The 22,003-nt window shown below is 47.8% G+C and overlaps 1 protein-coding gene across 2 annotated transcripts in view; it reads right to left on the bottom strand.

The window, feature by feature from the left end:
* Positions 1 to 586: 586 nt before the first annotated feature.
* LOC144683376 (N-fatty-acyl-amino acid synthase/hydrolase PM20D1-like) overlaps positions 587 to 22,003 on the bottom strand; it is a 112,271-nt gene continuing 90,854 nt past the window's right edge. Inside the window, exons 11-12 of one of the 2 annotated variants that reach the window (XM_078546329.1) lie at positions 18,103 to 18,202; positions 587 to 617 (exon numbers count right to left, since the gene is read on the bottom strand). In XM_078546329.1, coding sequence (XP_078402455.1) covers positions 614 to 617; positions 18,103 to 18,202 — 104 coding nt within the window. In that variant the 3' untranslated portion in view covers positions 587 to 613. Of the gene's footprint in view, positions 618 to 10,915; positions 11,997 to 18,102; positions 18,203 to 22,003 lie in introns of those variants that run through there. The other variant, XM_078546331.1, reaches the window with a different exon arrangement.

Raw genomic sequence — 22,003 nt, 5'->3', positions numbered from 1 at the left:
TTACCTGTGGGGAAAAAAACCAAGGCAGGTGGAAAGCGGCGGAATCTGGCAGCCCTGCGCGTGGGCACCAGTCAACAAAACCGTCTCGTGGGGGGCGGCACTCAGAGAACCCGGGTGGGCCGCAGGCTGCCCACCACTGTAACACCGTGTGTTAAAAATGTGCACCCTGCTGGGTGGAGGGTGGGGAGGGGGGGGGAGGGAACCAAATCTTCAACTATGGGGAACACAGTGAAAAGGGTGAGTTTGAAAACCCATGTCTTAGGCCGTCAGCATTGGAAAAAGAAATTTGGCTGAACAAACGCCAGCCGTTCCAATAGTTTGGGAAAAATTAAAATGAGCACATCGGCCAACTATGGCTGCCAGGTCCAGTGGGCGTAATTCCCGGAGTCCTGGAGGAGTTGTTACAGGAACTCCAGTCTCCAGCCATTCTACGCAGAAAAACGATTAATTAAATAATTAACAAATGAAAGCATTCAAAGAAATTAAAAAGCAAACAACGTAATTTCGATGCCCCGACGATTTTTTTTATTTCTCCGAGGTTTCTTGCAGCAGCGTCTCGAGGTTAATCTTCAATTCCTGAAGGTTCCAGGACAACCCCGAAGGATTGGCAATCCTACCTGCAAAACACTCGCTGTCCTGATTCGGATGCCACAGAATCACAGAATTCAGCCCATTGTGTCTGCACCTGTCCTCTGAATGAACAATTCACTAAGCGCCATTCCCTGCCACCCCCACTCCCCCACCACCCCCCTGGTCTCTCCTCGGTAACACTTCACATTCTTCCTTTTTAGATAACTGCCTTCTGAATGTTTCAGTTGAACCTGCCTCCACCACACTCTCAGCCAGTGCATTCCGGACGTGAACCACTCGCTGCATGAAAAAGCTTTTCCTCAGGTCACTTCTGCTTCTTTTACCAATTACTTTAAACTGTGCCCTGTCGTTCTTGATCCTTTCACGAGAAGTAAGATTTTCCCCCTATCTAATCTGTCCAGACCCTCCATGATTTTGAACATCTCTATCAAATCTTCTCTCAGTCTTCTTTTCTCCAAGGAGAACAGTCCTCACTTCTCCAATCTACCTTCTTAACAAAAATTCCTCATCCCAGTTACCAGTCTCTTGAATCTTTTCTGCACTCTCTCCAATGCCTTCACATTCTTTCTAAAGTACAGCGCCCAGAACTGGAAGCAATACTCCGACTGAAGCCGAACTACTGTCCTCTACAAGTTCAACATAGCCCCTTTGCTCTTGTACTCTATGCCCCCATTCAGAAAGCCTAGGATACTGTATGTCTTAATAACCACTCTCTTCACCTGTCCTGCCAACTTCAAAGACTTATGCACAAATGTATCCAGGTCCCTCTGCTCCTGCACCCCCCTTTAGAATGGTGCCCTTTATTTTATCTGAAGAATGGCCATTTGAAAAAAAGTATTAGGGCCGTGGTTTGGCAAGAACTCGGTATTCAGAGAAGGAGTACGGACTGATGGCTGCATTCCAGTAAGGTCGCTGCTGCTGTCTCACTCCATCTCCCCACTTATTGGCCTTTCACCTGTGATCTATCAGCCTGACCCTTGGGGCTGCTATCGTGGCTTCATGTCACAGGATCTACTGCCTTAATCATTATAGCGAGCAATGGGTAAAGGCAGAATGCCATTAATAAATCTTGTGCTGTTCCAACTCTACATGATGACTGAATCAAAGGGTGAAAGAGGGTGGAATACAATAATATTATTTCTCAATTGTGCAAGATTCTGATTCATCCTATTCATTCTATTTTGCAGCGATTGAAGCACTGAATGAAGCCATCTGGTGTCATTCTAGCATTTTGCAACCCCATTGTTCAAAGAACACTTACATAAAGTGAAACACAAAATGCATTGTTACAAAGAGCACTTGTTTTTTTTCTAAAATAAAAGCAAAATACTGTGGATGCTGGAAATCACAGAATCACAGTGCAGAAGAGGCCCTTCGGCCCATCGAGTCTGCACCAACACGTGAGAAACACCTGACCTACCTACCTAATCCCATTTACCAGCACTTGGCCCATAACCTTGAATGTTATGATGTACCAAGTGCTCATCCAGGTACTTTTTAAAGGCTGTGAGGCAACCCGCCTCCACCACCCTCCCAGGCAGCGCATTCCAGACCGTCACCACCCTCTGGGTAAAAAGGTTTTTCCTCACATCCCCTCTAAACCTCCTGCCCTTCACATTGAACTTATGCCCCCTTGTGACTGACCTTTTAACTAAGGGGAACAACTGCTCCCTATCCACCCTGTCCATGCCCCTCATAATCTTGTACACCTCGATCAGGTCGCCCCTTAGTCTTCTCTGCTCCAACGAAAACAACCCAAGTCTATCCAACCTCTCTTCATAACTTAAATGTTTCATCCCAGGCAACATCCTGGTGAATCTCCTCTGCACCCCCTCCAGTGTAATCACATCCTTCCTATAATGTGGTGACCAGAACTGCACACAGTACTCCAGCTGTGGCCTCACCAAGGTTCTATACAATTCCAACATGATCTCCCTACTTTTGTAATCTATGCCTCGATTGATAAAGGCAAGTGTCCCATATGCCTTTTTCACCACCCCACTAACATGCCCCTCCACTTTCAGAGATCTATGGACACACACGCCAAGGTCCCTTTGTTGCTCAGGACTTCCTAGTGTCATGCCGTTCATTGAATACTTCCTTGTCAAATTACTCCTTCCAAAGTGTATCACCTCACACTTTTCAGGGTTAAATTCCATCTGCCACTTATCTGCCCATTTGACCATCCCGTCTATATCTTCCTGTAGCCTAAGACACTCAAACTCACTATTAACCACCTGGCTAATCTTTGTGTCATCCGCAAACTTACTAATCCTACCCCCCACATAGTCATCTATGTCGTTTATATAAATGACAAATAATAGGGGACTCAGCACAGATCCCTGTGGTACGCCACTGGACACTGGCTTCCAGTCACTAAAGCATCCTTCTGTCATCACCCTCTGCCTCCTACAACTAAGCCAACTTTGAATCCACCTTATCAAATTACCCTGTATCCCATGTGCATTTGACTTCTTTATAAGTCTCCCATATGGGAACTTGTCAAAGGCTTTGCTGAAATCCATATAAACTATATCAACTACACTACCCTCATCTACACACCTGGTCACCTCCTCAAAAAATTCAATCAAATTTGTTAGGCATGACCTCCCTCTGACAAAGCCATGCTGACTATCCCTGATCAAACCTTGCCTCTCCAAGTGGAGATAGATACTCGCCTTCAGAACTTTCTCCAATAGTTTCCCTACCACTGACGTGAGACTCACTGACCTGTAGTTCCCTGGCTTATCTCTACAACCCTTATTAAATAGCGGAACCACATTAGCTGTTCTCCAGTTCTCTGGCACCTCCCCAGTGGCCAGAGTGGAATTAAAAATTTGGGTCAGAGCCCCTGCGATCTCCTCACTTGCCTCCCTCAGCAGTCTAGGACACAAATCATCCCCTCTTTGCTCTTCTAATTGCCTTCTTAAGCTCCACCCTGCATTTTCTGTACTCCACTAATGCCTCCGCTGATTAGCTTCCCTTGTACCTGCTAAAAGTCTCTCTTTTCCTTCTCATCATAACTTGAATGTCTCTGGTCATCCATGGTTCTCTGGGCTTGTTACTCCTTCCTATCACCCTAGAGGGAACATGTTGAGCCTGTGCCCTCCCCAGTTCCTTTTTGAACACCCCCCACTGTTCCTCTGTAGATTTCCCCACAAGTAGCTGTTCCCAGTCTACCTTGGCCAGATCCTGCCTTATTTTAATAAAATCCATTCTCCCCCAATCCAAAACATTTTTTTGCAACTTGTTGATTTCTTTGTCCATAACAAACTTAAACTGTACCATGTTGTGGTCGCTATCACTAAAATGCTCCCCCACCACCACCTCAGCCACCTGTCCAGGTTCATTCCCCAGAATTAGGTCCAGCTCTGCGCCGTCCCTTGTTGGACCCTCTACATATTGACCTAAAATGTTCTCCTGTACACATTTCAAGAAATCCACTCCATCCCAGCCCTTAACACTACGTCTATCCCAATTAATGTTGGGAAAGTTGAAATCACCTAATATAATTACCCTATTGTTATTGTTTTTACACACCTCCAAAAATTGTGCACATATTTGCTCCTCAATTTCCCGCTGACTATCTGGGGGTCTATAATAAACACCTAACAATGTGGCTGCCCCTTTTTATTCCTAAGCTCTAACCAAAAAAGCTTCATTCGATGCCCCCTCCAATCTGAAACAAAAACAGAAAATGCTGGAGAAACTGAGCAGGCCTAACAACGTCTGTGGAGGGAGAAACAGAGTTAGCCTTTTCTTCAGAAGAAGGGTTATATGGACTCGAAACATCAACTCTGTTTCTCGCAGCACTGCTTTTTTTTGTGTGGGATTTAATTTGTATCATTTATTTTGAGGCATTGCAGACCTTAAACATTAGACCATCAAATATCCAGTGCGATCTGCACTCATCTCCTGATGGATTGGAATAATTTTGGTTGTCTGATTATTTCATCACTGACCTGTAACCAATTCTTGCCTAATCACAGCTGCCAGAACAATTAATCCTCTGTGTACTGCCCATGGCTGCAAATTACCCTCCTCATTGCTTCCAGTTCAGGTCGCATTGTTTTAAATGAGGGGAGTGTTATGTAATGAAAAGACATTATATCATAATTAAGCTGTCAGTTATGGTTCTGTTGGTCACATTCTCTGAGTCAGAAGGCTGTGGGGCTTAAATCCCACTCCAGAGACTTGAGCACATAATCAACGCTGAACAGAGTACAGATGTTGTATTTTGGTGTCCTGGCCAATATTTATTCCTCAACAAACATCACTAACAAAGGCAATCTGGACATTATCACATTGTTGTTCGTAGGAGCTTGCTGTGCACAAATTGGCCGCTGCACTTCCCATATTTCAACAGTGACTATACTTCAATAATACTCCAGTGGCTATAAAGTGCTTTGGCTTCTCCTGAAAAGTAATATAAAAATGCAAGCTCTTTATTTTTTATCAACTGATGCACCGTTCACAGTCAAAAATAAAAATTCTCTTCTGTATCTGTCGTGCTGCTTTCGAAGTCACTCTTACTCTCTTCCTCCTGTTTCTCTCCTGCCATTTTTCATTCTCTCTATGTTTTTCCCACTTGGGGTTTTTGCATTTTCCCATTTTCTGGGAATGGGGGGGGAGAAGCAGTATGAGGTGGGTGGAGGCATGTCCTGAAGGCTGTTATACTGGCTTTAAATAGGGAGCAGGCCAGAGGCTTGGAATGGTGTGACTTAAACCAATATGTGAAGGATAGTCGTCGCGAGTGACGCCTCGAAACGTGACCAGCATTTCTCGCACCCACCCGCTGAATGCCGGACAGAGAGGTAGCTAGGTAAATGGACGGGTGAGGTGAACATTGCCTCAAGTTGCTCTGGAACCAACCATTAAAGGAACAGAGCATGCCGCTAAACCCAATTGCTCATCAGTTCCATATTATATTCATTTGTGGTATATGGCATTAACTCAAACAGTATTGCGTATGTGCAATGCCAGATAATCTATTTCTTAGTGTAACCTTTCTTTGTCTGCTGAAGATGAGCTGAATTATGTGGAAACCTGGTCGACATGTTCATTTTCACGTTTATATTGTACCCTGGAGCCTAAATTGACCAAACATATTTTCACACTGGACATGATTTTACATCTCCTTAGCTCGTGTAGGAACTAATTGCTCTTCAATAGTTAGTCATTAACTGCCGGTTTGTCATAAGAGAATTGCATGAGCCGATTACTAACCAAGTTAGTGTGAAGCGTTGCCAAGCATCCCAAATTGTTTGTCGCCTCCTCCTTAAACCAATCATTGCTAGCCAGAGACCTACTTAGTTTGTTGCCATTATAGGGCAGATCGATCTCATTCCCCATAAAAGAATCTAAATTAAACTTTTCAAGTTCTCCCCCTTCCTTCTGTTACTTACTCTTAAGGGCAGAGGATCAATGTGATACTGCTACCCAACTGTCACCATCAATGAAGAGCGAGAGGACCCAGAGACAAGCAACTAGAAGATTGAGTGAAAAGAGGACCCAGGGACTCAGCTAGCTCCTTTGTTTAGAACATATAAATTCAGACATTCCCAGTATGACCAGCAATGAGTGCATGACCTTAATGTAGTGTGGGAGCTTGGTGAGCTGAGAGAGTTCAATGAGAGGGGAGGGTGGTGCCCCTTTGCTGTTTCTCTTTCACCCTGTAGGAACTGGTTTTTGCTCTGTTACAGGGGAAGAGGCTAGTTGTTTGGTGAGTACCTGGTAAGTGGTCAAGGTCTATTCTATTCCTAAGGTCTAAAACAGTACAGAAAGTGTGATAAGATTAATAAACATATAAAAGAAAATAAATAATTGAATAAAATAATTAAGTAATTAATTAAAGCACATAAGTATGATAGGACAGGTGATGTCTCATGGCTGCAGCATGTGGGAGCTCCTGGATACCAGTGTTATCCAGGGCAAGCACATCTGCAGTAAGTTTTTGCAGCTTGAGGAGCTTCGGCTCAGAGTCATCGAACTGGAGGCTGAGCTGCAGACACTGCGACACATCAGGGAGGGGGAAAGTTACCTGGACACTTTGTATCAGAAGGCTATCATACCTGTTAGGATAGGATCTTGTTATTTGGACAGGAAGGTGTGACTGTAGTCGAGGCAGGTAAGGGGACCCAAATGGCAGGAGTGCAGGAGTGTCAGCCTCTGCAATTATCCAATAGGTTTGAGGTTCTTTCAGCTTGTTTGGATGAGAGTGGGGGCTGCAGGGTGGATGAGCAAACTGACCATGGCACTAAGGTATAGGAAGCCATTCAAGTGGGGAGAGCACAAAGGAATGTAGTGGTAGCAGGGAACAATATAGTGAGGTGGATTGACACTTCTCCATAGCAAAGAGCGAGAGTCCAGATGGCTGTGTTGCCTGCCCGGTGCCAGGGTTCGGGACATTTGCTCAGGACTGGAGAGGAACTTGCAGTGGGAGGGGGATGATCCAGTGGTTGTAGCCCATGTCGGTACCAACGACATAGGCAGGATGAGGAAGGAGGCTCTGCATAGTCAGTATAAGGAGCTAGGCACCAAATGAAGAAGCGGAACCACAAAGGTACTAATTTCTGGATTATTACCTGAGCCATGTGCAAACTGGCATAGGACAAATAAGATTAGGGAGATGAATGCGTGGCTCAAAGACTGGCGTGGGAGAAGTGGGTTCCGGTTCACGGGGCACTGGCACTAGTATTGGGGAAAGTGGGATCTGTACTGTTGGGACGGTCTACACCTGAATCGTGCTGGGGCTCATGTCCTCACAAGTCACATAACTAGGGAAGTAGAGAGGGTTTTAAACTGAATAGTGAGGGCAAGGGATCAAATTTAGGAAGATGTGGTAAACCAAAGAGTAGAGACAAGGCAAGAGAGACAGGTATTAATCTGGGAAATGATAAACAAACCAAGACAGGAAGGGACAGAGAGTAAAATCTAAGAGTGAATCAGCAGATAAGGCTAGATGTTACAAAAATAATAGAAGGACAAAACTAAAGGCTCTGTATCTATATGCACATAACATTCAAAACAAAACAGATGAGCAGACAGCGCAAGTAGAAATAAATAAGTATGATCTGGTAGCCACTGCAAGCACATGGCTACAGGCTGATATAGATTGGGACCTGAATATTGAAGGGTACGTTACATTTAGGAAGGACAGAAAGTTAGGAAAAGGTGGAGGGGTGGCTCTGTTAATTAATCATGGCATTAGCACATTAGAGAGGGATGATCTAAGTTCAGGAAGCCAGGATGTAGAAGCGGTTTGGGTTGAGGCGAAGAATTATTAAGGCAAGAAGTCACTTGTGGGAGTATAAAAGAAGAGATAATGGGAGCTTGCCAGAAAGGTACAGCAATAATCCTGGGGGATTTTAATCTAAATATAGATGGAAAAATCAGATGGGCAAAAGTAGCATAGATGAGGAGTTCATAGAATGTTTTCAGGATAGTTTCTTAGAACAGCATGTCCTGGAGCCAACCAGAGAGCAGGTTATACTAGTCCTGGTCTTGAGCAACGAGGTCAAATTAATTGATAACATCATAGTGGAGGCACCTGTAGGTAGCAGTGATCATAATTTGGCTGAATTTCACATTCATTTTGAGGGAGAAACGAGTGCGTCCAAGACTAGTATTTTAAACATAAATAAGGGCAATTATGAGGGCATGAAAGCGGAGCTAGTTAAAGTGAACTGGCAAATGAGGTTAAGGGATAGGTCAATAGAGGTTCAGTGGCAGACATTGCCACTGAATAGATGCATTCCAATTTCAGAACACACAGAATAGATACACTCCAATGAGAAACAAAAATTCCAAGGGGATGGCCCACCGTCCGTGGTTAACTAAAAAAGCTAAAGACAGTATCAAACTTAAAGAAAAAGCATATAATTATGCAAAGACGGGTGGCAGGTCAGAAGATTGGAAAGAATATAAAGAACAGCAAAGGATCACAAAAAGATTAATGAGGGAAAAACTGTAGTATGAGAGAAAGCTAGCTAGTAATATAAAGGCGGATAGTAAGAGTTTCTATAGATATCTAAATAAGGGACAGAGATAGGTTAAGCGAGTGGGCAAACATTTGGCAAATGGAGGTTAATGTGAACAAATGTGAAATTGTCCATTTTGGCAGGAAGAATGATCTGAATCGTGAGAGATTACAGAGCTCTGAGATTCAAAAGGGATCTGGCTGCCTGGCTGCATGAATTAGGAAAGCTAATAGAATGTTATCATTTACTGAGAGGGGAGTTGATCACACAAGGAAGGTTATGCTTCAGTTGTACAGGGCACTGGTGAGACCTCAGTCTGGAGTATTGTGTACAGTGTTGGCCTCCTTATTTAAGGAAAGATGTAAATGCGTTAGAAACAGTTCAGATAAGGTTTACTAGACTAATAACAGGAATGTGTAGATTGTCTAATGAGGAAAGGCTAGGCAGATTAGGCTTGTATCCACTGGAATTTAGAAGACTAAGAGGTGACTTGATTGAAACCTTTAAGATCCTGAGGGTGGATGTGGAGAGGATGTTTTCTCTTGTGGGAGAATCTAGAACTAGGGGTCACTGTTTAAAAATCAGGGGTCAATCTTTAAGACAGAGATGAGGAGAAGTTTTTCCTCTTAGAGGGTCGTGAGTCTTTGGAAATCTCTTCATCAAAAGGCAGCGGAAACAAAGTCTTTGAATATCCTTAAGGCAGAGGTAAATAGATTCTTGATTAACAAGGTGGTGAAAGGTTATTGGGGATGGGCAGGAATGTGGGGTCGAGATTACAATCAGATCAGCCATAACCTTATTGAATGGTGGAGCAGGCTCGAAGGGCCAAGTGGCCGACTCCTAATTCGTAATCTGTATGAGCACAGAGACTGGCAATCAAACTCTGCAAAATTAATGTATACAGAATACGCCTTTCACAAAACTCAGGGCACCTCCGTAGGGTTAAAGACATAAATGTCTTTGAGAAGTGGTGGGGTTGTAAAGTGGACAAGTGGTTCGCTCTTATGATGTAAGATAGATCTTCTGCCTATTGATTAGGAGTGGACAGAAAATAAAGCTCTGCGTTCTGTGCTTACGGTACCTACTTTACACACACAGGCACATTAATTGGACCATCACAGGAAGACTGCTCACGACCACATTGTCGGGGCACTGAACGTGGTCTTACCAGCAGCAATGTTTCTTTTTAAAGCCTCTGGTCGGACAGCATATCATAAATTTGGCTTCAGAAGACCTGTTTCGGACCAGCTGAGTTGACTGTCTTAAGGATAGAAGACTGAAACAGAGACAATGGTCCTTTCAGATAAACTGCCTGAAGGAACATTAGACTTGTATTCAGATTAGACAGATTTTTGATCTACAAGGGAATCAAGGGTTATGAGAGACAGGCAGGAAAGTGGAGCTGAGGCCACAATCAGATGAGTAATGATCTGACTGAATGGCGGAGCAGGCTCGAGGGGCTGAAAGGCCTACTCCTGCTCCTATTTCTCATGTTCCTATAACCTTACAATCTATGGAACTAAGATCAATTAGAGACAAGCAGCATGAGAGGACAAGCTTCTCAAAGTGTCGGCCTGCCTCAGGTGTTCAACATTTGGTTGTCCTTTTACTTCGAGGGCAGGATATTGAGGTCGGTCAGCAGGGGGGGGTCGGGGCCCGCTCGCCGACCTCAATATCCTTAAAATGACGCCGGGCGGAACTCACAACGTCATTTCGATTTTCAGGTCGGTGGGGGCGCAGCCGAATCAGCTGTGCGCCCGCCGACCTGTCAACGGTCTATTGAGGCCATTTAAAACGTAATTGAGCTCGTTAATGGACCTGCCCGTCCAACCTTAAGGCTGGCGGGTAGACTGGGAACCCTGGCGGGCTTCAGAAAAAGCATAAAACCTCATCCACGGGCGGGATGAGGTTTCATGTAGGTTTTTAAAAATTTAACAAAAGTTTGAATGAAAGCGATGGACACGTCGCAACTCATGTGACAGTGTCACATGAGGGGACATGTCAGGGAAATTTTAATTTTGGGCATTGACCACTTTTGAATTTGGCGCCGATCTCCCTGAAGCAGCACTTAGCCTCGGGAAGATGAGTGCTGTCGTGCGCATGCGTGAAAGAGCACACTCTCGGCTCAGGGAATAACCCCCGCCCGCATAGGGAGCACATAGCGCTTCCTGGCGGACGTCACGATGGGCAGGCCTTAATTGGCCCGCCCACATAAAATGGTGGCGCACCCCCCCAATCGGGGGCGCTGATCGGAGGCGCGCCTGCCCACGTCTGCTCTTCAACTTCCCCCACCCCCGATGGGGGGAAAATTCTTCCCCAAAGAATGCAAGGAACAGCAACACAACTGGGTTCCAAATATCTGCTTTATTTATTTATCATTGTAATAATTATAATACTATCTGGTAAAACTAAGAATAGTGTTATGAAGCCATAAGAATGGCACGGAAGAATGCCCTGACACAAGGGGGTCTCAATCCACAGCTTATCATTTCTGAATGAATAATTTTTAAATACACACTTCACTGTATGGCTGCCCTCGGCCAAGGGGTGCAGCCAAGTATAAATATTACTGTGAAAACATCACTAAATTTAAATACACAAAGGGCATCGCCGAAAAGGTGTTTGATAATACTTGCCAAGCAGATACATTCAGACAAGACTACATATTCTTCTCTTCGGCCAATAGTAAAACGCATATTTTTAAATTTTGATGCAACAATGTCAATTTGTGGGTATTTGCATGTTTTGAGAATGTATTTTCCTTTCGAATTTTGCTCTCCGTGCCTCTTGGATCACATAGGCAGTAGATGGTGTTGCGTCACTGTTTCACAGGAGGCGGCAATTCTCCAATCCCTCTGGTTCTTCTTGACCATTTTAGCCAACGAGTCTAAACGAGCAATTTCCTTTGCCTTCCCCCATCCACACGCGAACATGTCCAGTTCTAAGTTGCTGCGATGCGCTCGGAAGGGGTTACCCTGGCTGATTTCTCCCCTGACCCCACGCACCCTTACCTTTCCCGTTCCAAGCGCACTAAACCAACACAGCACGGACCAAAGATGAGCCCTGTTTTATACACCGCGTCACTGAGGTATTTCAATATTCTTATTTCTTGTACTAACTGTGTTAATCCCTTCATCACCAACCCTTAAACAAGGTCTACAAAGAATGACAAATCTCCTTAAGGGAGAGATAATCATAGTTGAATTTTCATTGGATTTCATGGGAATGTAATCCAACTATACCCGCATGAATTATGTTGGTAAACCTCAGGCTGTGTCAATCTGGGGATTTACTCGCTACAAGTCACCCAAGGCACTGCGAGGAAGCGGTAGTTTCCAAAAATCAGAATTCTGCATTAGACGGAAGTAAAATTTGACAAATTCTTCATAGTTCTTTACAGATAGTCTTTCATTCACGCCGTGTATCCTGCATAGAGAGGAGAGGAAGATAAGAAGTGCTATTTTAAAAACCATTATTCAATGTTTGTCAGGATGACTGTTCAAGTTAATGTGTAGAGTTGTAATTGAATATTATACCACACAACGCTACTGTGCACAGGAGCATCAGAGGACCAGAGGTTACTTTTGAAAAGGTCAGGACAGGAAAATGAAGCTGAGGCCACATTCAGATCAGAAATAGAATCATAGAGTCACAGAGGCCGACAGCACAGAAAAAGGCCCTTTGGCCCATCGAGTCTGCGCCGGTCAAACAAGTACCTAACTATTCTAATCCCATTTTCCAGCACTAGGCCCATAGCCTTGTTTGCCATGGCATCGCAATTGCACATCCAAATCCTACTTAAATGTTATGAGGGTTTCTGCTTCTACCACCCTTTCGGGCAGTGAGTTCCAGATTCCCACCACCCTCTGGGTGAAAGAATTCTTCCTCACATCCCCTCTAAACCTCCTGCCCCTTACCTTTAATCTATGCCCCCTGGATATTGATCACTCCACCAAGGGGAAAAGTTCCTTCCTGTCTACCCTATCTATGCTCCTCATAATTTTATACACCTCAATCATGTCCCCCCTCAATCTCCTCTCCTCCAGGGAAAATAACCCCAGTCTATCCAATCTCTCCTCACAGCTAAAACTCTCCAGCCCAGGCAACAGTCTGGTAAATCTCCTCTGCGCTCTCCCTAGTGCAATTACATCCTTCCTATAATGCGGATTCCAGAACTGTACGCAATGATCCTATCAAATGGCGGGAGTGGGCGTGAGGGGCCGAATGGCCTACTCCTGCTCCCAACTGCATGTCCGTATCATTGTTGCATTCGCTGTTCGGTTACTCCACGTGACTTGTCTCTTTGATCAGAATTGCAGTAGCCTTTGCACTGTCGATTGAACTCACCCTGTTATCAAAGGTCCAAGTCATCACTTTTGGGGGCAATTCTCTGATTCGTACGTGAGTCCAAAGGGAGACTGCTCTTTGTAGCTTGGAGCATTGAAACCCATTCACGGCACAGGTCAGGGATCTCACAGCCTGGTGAGTCTCACTGAGGAAGGCGTTTACCCAATCAGCAGGTCAGCCAACTACAACTGTGTGACTAGGCCACACAATATGACTAAACCATCTCGTGATACAAAATCAGTTAAAAAGATAGAATGAATCAACGCCACCAAGGTCAAGATCATCATTAGAGGTGCAGCTGGAACAGGTTGTTCTATTACAGTATCTGGGCGACAGAGTGAGCAAATATTTTAGTTTTCGGGTTGGGATTTTCTGCTCCCGTCCACTGTGGGAGTCACCATGGGTGGGACGGGAAATTTGGCGGGACCCGCAAAAGGTCCGTTGACTTTGGGCGGGAATTTCCAGTCCTGTGGCGGACGGGACCGGAAAGTTCCGCCTTTCCTGTCAGGCGGGTGACCGACTCTTTTGGGGCAAGGGAGCCCACCCTGGGGTCAGGAGCTGAGGCGGGTGGGAGCTTAAAAACTGCCCCCCGCTGGCCGGTGTGGCAGCTCCCAGGCCCACGCCCCCCTCTCTGGCCCTGCACGCAATGGGGTGGCTGACACAGCTCGTTAAGAGGCAAACGAAAGGAAGCTGACTGGGATCTTCCTGCCCTGACGTGGCGGGGGGGGGCCAGGTCACGTCTCCGGAGGTGGGCACCTGGTGGCAGGACCAGGAGGCCAGGACTCTGGGCAGGTCTGGGGTTCCTCCTTGCCTGCCTGGGTGGAAGGAGCAGCCACAGGTCCCACCCCCTGAAGAGCGGCTCCGCCCCTCACAAGGGTCGCCCGGCTGCAGGATCCATTTTTAAAAAAGTTAAGTAAGGCAGAGAGCGGGTGCCTCCATCTTGAAGCGCCCTCTCCTTTACTCACCTCCTAGCGCAGCCTGACGCTCCTTTCAAGCTGGAAGGACTTTGATTGGTCCTCCAAATCCTGCCCATCCCCAATGTGGCTCCAGCACCTTGGGGGGGTGTTTTACGATGTTAAAGGTGCTATATGAGTGTAATGATTGGTGGTGAGAAGAATTTTCCTCAGGGGCTATCTCCTGGAATTCTATCCAATCACCAGGAAGCTTTGTCAGGTTGGACAGAGTTTGTCTCATTGACGTGTAGCCGAATTGGAGGGGTTTGCATCATTTAATCTCTATCTGCATGACTTGGGATCTTAGTTTCGCCCAATGGCAACTTGGCTGCACTGATAAAACCTCCCTATTGCTCGCTCCCCAACTGGAAGCCTCAGTGTCTAACACAGCCTGTCCAATGTACAGCTCAGGACGCAGACATGGTCCGTGAAGCCCCCCCCCACCCACTCTTTGCAGCCCCCCGGGGCCAGTTTTTAAGATTCCCGTCAGACAGGTGAGTTTGACTGGGAGATTCCACACGGAGCTGCTCCTCCGATCACCGGCTGCTTCTTGCCCACGTTTGCTGCCGAAAGGCTCAATACTGATTCTATCAGCGTCGAACGTGGGAGAGAAACAATCTGTGTTTGGGCGGAGCAGCGGCAGTGAGCCAGCAGCGGGGCCTGGGGAACCAAACCCAGGGCAAGCTGAGGGCCGGGGCCCGGGGAGCCAATGGGCTGTGGGGCTGGGGAGCCAATGGGCTGTGGGCCAGGGCCCGGGGAGCCAATGGGCTGTGGGGCTGGGGAGCCAATGGGCTGTGGGGCTGAGGGGCCGGGGAGCCAATGGGCTGTGGGGCCGGGCAGCCAATGGGCTGTGGGGCCGGGGAGCCAATGGGCTGTGGGGCTGAGGGGCCGGGGAGCCAATGGGCTGTGGGGCTGAGGGGCCGGGGAGCCAATGGGCTATGGGGCTGAGGGGCCGGGGAGCCAATGGGCTGTGGGGCTGAGGGGCCGGGGAGCCAATGGGCTGTGGGGCTGAGGGGCCGGGGAGCCAATGGGCTGTGGGGCTGAGGGGCCGGGGAGCCAATGGGCTGTGGGGCTGAGGGGCCGGGGAGCCAATGGGCTGTGGGGTTGAGGGGCCCAGGGAGCCAGGGCCAGGGGGCGGGGGGTCCCGAGGAGCGGAGATTCTGGGGGGTGGAGAGCCCAGGTCGGCTGGAGCAGGGCATGAGGCAGCTGGAGTGATGCCCACTGGCATCTGAGTGAGTGAGTGATTGGGGACTATATGAGAGAGAGAGAGAGAGAGAATGTGAGGGGGGTGCGGGGGGGAAGAGATAGTGTAAAGGGGGGGGGGTGGAAAGAAAGTGTGAGGGTGGTAGAGAGTGAGAAGGTTGTGAGAGTGTGAGGGGGTGAAGGGGGTGTGAGAGAGTGTGAGGAGGGTGAGAGTGTGTATGGGGGGTGAGTGTGTGGAGGGGAGGCTGATGAGTGTGAGGCAATGAGAGTGGGAGTGAGAGAGAGTGTGCGGGAGCAGAGGAAGTGTGTGCAAGGGGAGTGTGTGCGAGGGGAGCGTGGGCGAGGGGAGCGTGTGCGAGGGGAGTGTGGGTGAGGGGAGTGTGTGCGAGGGGAGTGTGGGCGAGGGGAGTGTGGGCGAGGGGAGTGTGGACCCTCACAGTAGGTGAGGGTGAGTGAGTGAACCCCGAGTTTGGGAGTGAGTCGGACACACACTCTCTCACCCGATCACACTTTAATTGGATTTAAATCTTTATTTACTGCGCACTGTTGCTTCACGCAGCACCGTGTTTATTTTCACACCTCAGTTTTTAAAAAAATTTATGTTTGATTTTGTGCCAAACTAATTTTCTGAAATTTGCCCCTTGAATGAAAAAAGTTTTGAGATGTGTCCCCACCCCCCAGGCGAACAGGCTGGACAATGTGTCCCCACCCCCCAGGCGAACAGGCTGGACAATGTGTCCCCACCCCCCAGGCGAACAGGCTGGACAATGTGTCCCCACCCCCCAGGCGAACAGGCTGGACAATGTGTCCCCACCCCCCAGGCGAACAGGCTGGACAATCCTGATCTAGCATGTACAATGATCTATGAATCAGCACCATTTTGGAAGGGAGTTACCACTAGTGTGAATAAGGTTTCACACTAGTCCGCCTGTTTGGTGATTCAGTTTGTTGATTCATAGCTAAGCCATGCAGACCATGAACAGGTCCTGTTCCATTCCCAGTCTCTGCCTGTCAAAACGGCTGCAGAGACAGTTACTGTCAGCCTCACGTACCTGAGCTGGGAAGAGGACCAGTAGTCAGGCCTCCTGCTCCCGATCACTAACTGCTGTCCCCTGTCCGGAGTGGGTGTGGGTGGCCTTTAGGTGAAAATGAAGTCTTGGCTGTGGTGATGCCCTACAGGTCAAACAGTCCACTGAAATTTCGTCTAAGGTTCACACACGATTGACCTGCCCACTTAGCTGCTCATCCAGTAACCTCTGGATCAGGCTTCAGAAAAGAACCAACACCTTCAGGAAGAGCAAGGGGATGAATGTGGCAGAAGAGAAGGTATTTAACATCACCTGCAATTATACAGGGGGTATTTTAACCCCTTGGCCTGGCAGGAATGACACTTATGGTGAGTTAAGGTGGTGGGCAATGAGTTAATTCATTCACGGGATGTGGGCATCGCTGGCTGGGCCAGCATTTATTGCCCATCCCTAGTTGCCCTTGAGAAGGTGGTGGTGAGCTGCCTTCCTGAACCGCTGCAGTCCCTGTGGTTAAGATGACAGGCAGAGGGTTAAGGTAACAGCCGGGGGAGTCGAACAATTTGCTTCAAAATCTAAAATTAAAATGTGCAATTGAGATACAAGCGCGCAATTGGGAATATCAAGACAGTTAATTATGTGTTAGAAACACGAGGAACAAGAATAAAAAGACAGATTAGATTAAAAGGTTTGAAACTGTCATTGTATGGAATCATAAGAAGGAGTTAATGATCTGTCTCTCTCTCTCTCTCAATTATCTTCCTGTGTCTAGAGGTGCATGAGGCAGTTGGTGCACAATCTTAGGTCTGTTTCCGTAGCTTATTTTTATGGGAACAGATTGTTGGCCTGAAGCCAGAGGCTGTGGCATGAGGGGCTCTGCTCTGCATCAAGTATGGCTTGACCAGGAGTCTCTCCTGCTCTTACTGTCTTCCATAGGCATGCTGGAAGGATTTGCAGGTTGATAATCAACCTGCTCAGCTGCATTAGGAATGCACCTTTCCTTGACCATCAAGTCCCGGGGTGGCACTCGAACCTGGAGCTTCTGGCTCAGAGGCTGGGCTGCTACCCACTGCGCCAAAACTGTACAGAAAATCCTTCAGAAGTAAAACACACTTTTGAAGTGGGATAACTGAAACGATTTCACATTTGTTGAGATTAAAACATTTATAATAGCTAAGCCTTAGAGTAGACAATGTAGCCAGCCCTCTCTGAGCATGATGGGATACGCAGCCATGACTGTGGGAACCTAGATGAGGATGCAAATTGTAAGATTCAAAGGCCTTCACAGCTCGGGTAAACCAGGCGTTGAGGAGATAAGAGGACAGACAGGGGGCTATTGGACACCAGGTGCTAACAGAATTCCCCGAGAGCAAAACGGTTAGATAACAGGGCACATATACGAATCTGATTCGTCCAGCTCATTAACTAGGTTTTGTGATGTTTGAGTTAAAGTAATTGAAGGTTGTACCAAGCAGTGTAGTGAAATATGATAACTAAAAGCTATACATTTTTTTTTACACAGACTTTGTGTCAGAGAGAGAGACACCCTGGAAACACGTTGAAGAGTCATACGGACTCGAAACTTTAACTGTGCTCCTCTCCGCAGATGCTGTCAGACCTGCTGAGCTTTTCCAGGCATTTTTGTTTTTACCCTGGAAACTAACCAGGGTACATCTCTCCCAGCATAAGCTTGAATTAAAATCTTTATTTACTTGAAACTCAGACTCAGGTTGGCTGGTTTATTGTTTTTTGCCACAGTCCTGTACGTCAAACTAATCTGTCCTGTGTTCTCTGTATAAAGTTAGAAAATTATTCACTGAGCTAGTTATAATGAATCGATACCAGACAGGTAAAAACAGACTCACTGGGCAACCACATTCACTATACCAGCATCCTTCAACACGAGGCAATGGCCAAGAGTTGCTTATGATCAGTGTCGCTGGGCTTGGAGCTCAAAAAGAGAACGGTTAAAACTTGATTAATGTCGTTGTGATGACTTCTTACCGAGCTAGGTCCTCTTGCTTCACTATCATTGGTGTAAATCTATAGAGTTCCCTGGTCAGGTTCAGGTAGTGTTTGGTATCTGTGCTCGCAATACAGAGACCTAGCGGCAAAGCAGGAGAAAGAAAAAAATTAATAGCAAATAACAGACCATGTTTTCCTTATTTTATTTGACCTTCACTGCATGAATGATAAACCTATTAATATCACTCTTGTATCAGATACCATTTCTCAGCCGCTTGTTAAAGGCAAGTCACATTTGACAAACTTAATACTTCGTTTTGGTGAAATGAGCAACCGGATAGCTAAATAGAGTGCAGTAGATGTACCCCTGAAATTTCCTGGGTGTCCTCCCAATCTACTCTGTAACTTGGGTAGGAGGTTGATGGTTCCCATTGGAAAAGCAGCCACAGATGACCAAAAATGCCCGCTTTTGATTTTTCTCAAAAGATTTCCACTAAATCACAGTCAAAGATCAGGAGAACATTGTAGAAAGCCACAACTTCAAACAGTGTTGGATTTTCAGAAGACATTCGATTGGGTAGGGCCGCAAGGAGCTGGTCAGAAAAATCCAAGAGGATGTTATCAGAGGATTATAGCAGCGTGGGTAGAGAATGGTCGACAGAGGGAAACTAAAGATTTAAAGAATTTTCTGCCTGTCAGGCGGGAGGAGCTGGAGCTGCTGCGGGCGGGCGGGTGTGGAACCGATCGGCGCCCGTGATCGGGGCCGTGCCGCCATTTTGCGTGGGTGGGCCAATTAAGGCCCGCCCAGCACATTTCCGACTCTCGAGGATAGCGGGAGTGTGGCTGCGGCGGGCGTGCACAGACCACCCAGTCCAATGGCCACCCGGCGGCCTGTATAAAGGAAGGCCTGGCAGCCTCTTGTAGGCTGCTCACAACGGCCACTTCCGGGTCACACCACAGGGGGTCGGCTGAGCGGGGCAGGCTGCAGGGTCAGCCCCAGGAGCAGGGCCAGGCTGCAGGGTCAGCCCCAGGAGCAGGGCCAGGCTGCAGGGTCAGCCCCAGGAGCAGGGCCAGGCTGCAGGATAGGCCAGCGGGGGGGCCAATGCGCCCCTCGCTTTTCAGATAATTGCCTTGTTGCCCTCCTCGAGGAGGTGGCTGCACGGTGGGAGGTCCTGGTTCCCCAGGGTGGGAGGACAAGGACCCCACATGACAAAACGTGCCTGGGAGGAGGTGGCAGAGGTGGTGAGCTCCCGCGATGTGGTGCACCTGGATCCAGTGCTGTAAGCACTTCAATGACCTGTTGCGCTCTGGAAGGGTGAGGACCATGTTGGCATTGGGCATTTCACCCAGCAGGTAGCCTTGGCCTTTGAGGACCCCCCCACCACAGTCTTCATGTCGTGTCTGCATTTTTCATACGCTGGGTGGTTAAGCCGATAGTGCCCATGCTTACATCAGCCTGAGTGGTTCATGAGGAGGTGAGTTCTCCCCCACACCATGTGTTACTCTTAGTCGCACATGACTAGTCTGGGGGCAACCTGCAGGAGATGCAGCTAGTCGCATACTCAGAACTCCAACACATGTCCTACTCAGGGTGATGAGATTGTGGAAGGGGAGCCTCAAGGTGTCGTGGCCAAGAGCCATCTGCTACCCTCGACACTGCACCTAGTTGTGCCTCCTTGCCATGGGAGCTATGACCGTGTGTTTCCTAACGTGATGGACGCAGAATGAGTCCAAACTGGCTGTTTGGGGAGTGGGAGCAGGTGTACTATCTTTCTGTGACTGATCAGCAGTAGCGGGGAGATGAGGCCCTGGAGGCCTGATATGGGCCACTGTGGTTGGGGTGCGGTGTGCGCGTGCAGCGTCCATGTGCGAATTGCCGCAATGAATGTTCTTCTCTGTTTTTCAGGAGAATGCTCACAATGTATCTGAGCGTTCGAGGACTGGAGGCGGTCAGGCCCAGCTCATGACGTTAAGCTGCTTCGAGCAGGAGGCCCTGGAGCTTGAGAGGCGCCATGCGCCCAGGTCCACAGGTGTCAGTGAGGCTGGAGTGGAACGGCCAGGTATTTGAGACCAACAGTGACATCTGCTCTGTCTTCCCACCATCCAGAGCATCGATGATTGTTGGAATCGTTATTGTTGCAATATTGCTCATTCACAGACTGATAAAGACAGACGTGTGGGTCATAGACAAAGGTCCCTCGGCCCTTTGAAGATGCGCGTGTCAACCACCTTCCAAAGTCGCCTTATCCCAATTCTCACCACTATCCCCATGGCCTTGTATGCTTTGGCATCACTACTGCACATCCAAATATTTATGACATGTTAGCAGGGTTTCTGCCTCCACCACCCTTTCAGGCAGTGAGTACCACATTACTGTGTGCAAAAGTTGCTCATCACACCACCTGTCAACCTTCTGCCCCTTACCTTAAATCTATGCCACCAGGTTACTTATCCCTCCGCCAAGGGGAAAAGTTCCTTTCTGTCGACCCTATCTAGGCCCCTCATAATGTTATAAACGTCAATAATGTCACCCCTCAATCCCCTCTGCTCCAGGGGAAATATCCCCAGTCTATGCTATGTCTCCTCATAAGTCAAACTCTCCAGCCCAGCCAGCATCCTGGTCAACTACCTCTGCACTCTCTCCACTCCAATCACATCCCTCCCGTGAAGCACTGATCACAACTGCACGCAGAACTATAGCTGTGGCCTCGGCAACGTTTTCTGCACTTGCAACATGACCTCCCTGTTCCTATAATCGATTCCTCGGCTAATAAAGGCAAGTCTGGCATTTAGCTTCTTAGACAACTTATGTACCTGTCCCACTACCTTAACGGTCCTGTCGACATGCACAGCAAGGTCCCTCTGATCCTCCTTACTTTCCACTGTCCTACCATTCCTCGTGTATTCCTGTACCTTGTTTCTCTTGCCCAAGTGCATCTCCTCCCACTTATTCACATAACATTCCATTTGGCATTCCTTACGCCATCTGACCAGCCCGTCCGTATCCGCCTGTAATGTTAGGGTATCCTCCTGACTATTTGCCACCCCACCAATATTAGTGTCCATATGTTCTGGAAGGTTGAGCACATAATGAGCCAGGGGGAAAGGGATGAAGTGTGTCACTGTGTGCACGCTAACTGATCCACTGTCCTTGTTGTTCATTCCAGTATCATCAGAGCATGGCCGCCAGGAGGAGCTGCAGATGCCCCCTCTCACGCCATCTCTGTGAGGCAGGCACCAGCGCAGATACTAGCACCTCGGTGGGCATTGCAACATCGGCTAGTGTCCCGGGGCACAGTGGAGAGGGCACTTCACAATCGCTGCAGGAGCTGGCAGAGACAGAGAGTGCCCATGGCGCCAGCAGTCGGAGGATTGTACTTTTCTTTGTTCTTTAAACTAGTATGGCAGGGGGGGTGGGAACCAGAGCAATAGGTCAGCAGGTGAAATAAATGACTGGGAACCAGTGAATATGGCCAGTAGGACTAAGAGGAAGGGCAGGCAGGGAGAAATTACTGAACACAGTGGGACTAGGGGTCTGAAATGCTTTTGTTTCAATGTGAGAAGTATAACAGGCAAGGCAAATGAGCTTAGAGTTTGGATTAGTACTTGGGACTATGATGTTATTGCTATTACAGAGACTTGGTTGAAGGATGGACAGGATTGGCAGATAAACATTCCAGGATTTAGATGGTTCAGGCAGGACAGAGAGGGATGTAGAAGAGGTGGGGGAGTTGCACTGCTGGTTAAGGGGAATATCACAGCTGTACGACAGGAGGACACCTCGGTGGGCTCATGCAGCGAGGCAATATGGGTAGAGCTCCGGAATAGGAAGGGTGCAGTCACAATGTTGGGGTTTTACTATAGGCCTCCCAATTGCCGGCGGGAGATTGAGGAGCAGTTATGTAGGCAGATTTCAGAAAGATGTAAAAGCAATAGGGTT

The sequence above is a fragment of the Cetorhinus maximus genome, chromosome 8, assembly GCF_964194155.1.
Source record: "Cetorhinus maximus chromosome 8, sCetMax3.hap1.1, whole genome shotgun sequence".
Classification (NCBI taxonomy): Eukaryota; Metazoa; Chordata; class Chondrichthyes; order Lamniformes; family Cetorhinidae; genus Cetorhinus; species Cetorhinus maximus.
Note: the sequence above shows the minus strand (reverse complement) of the source record. Positions and strands in the feature narration are given on the sequence as shown.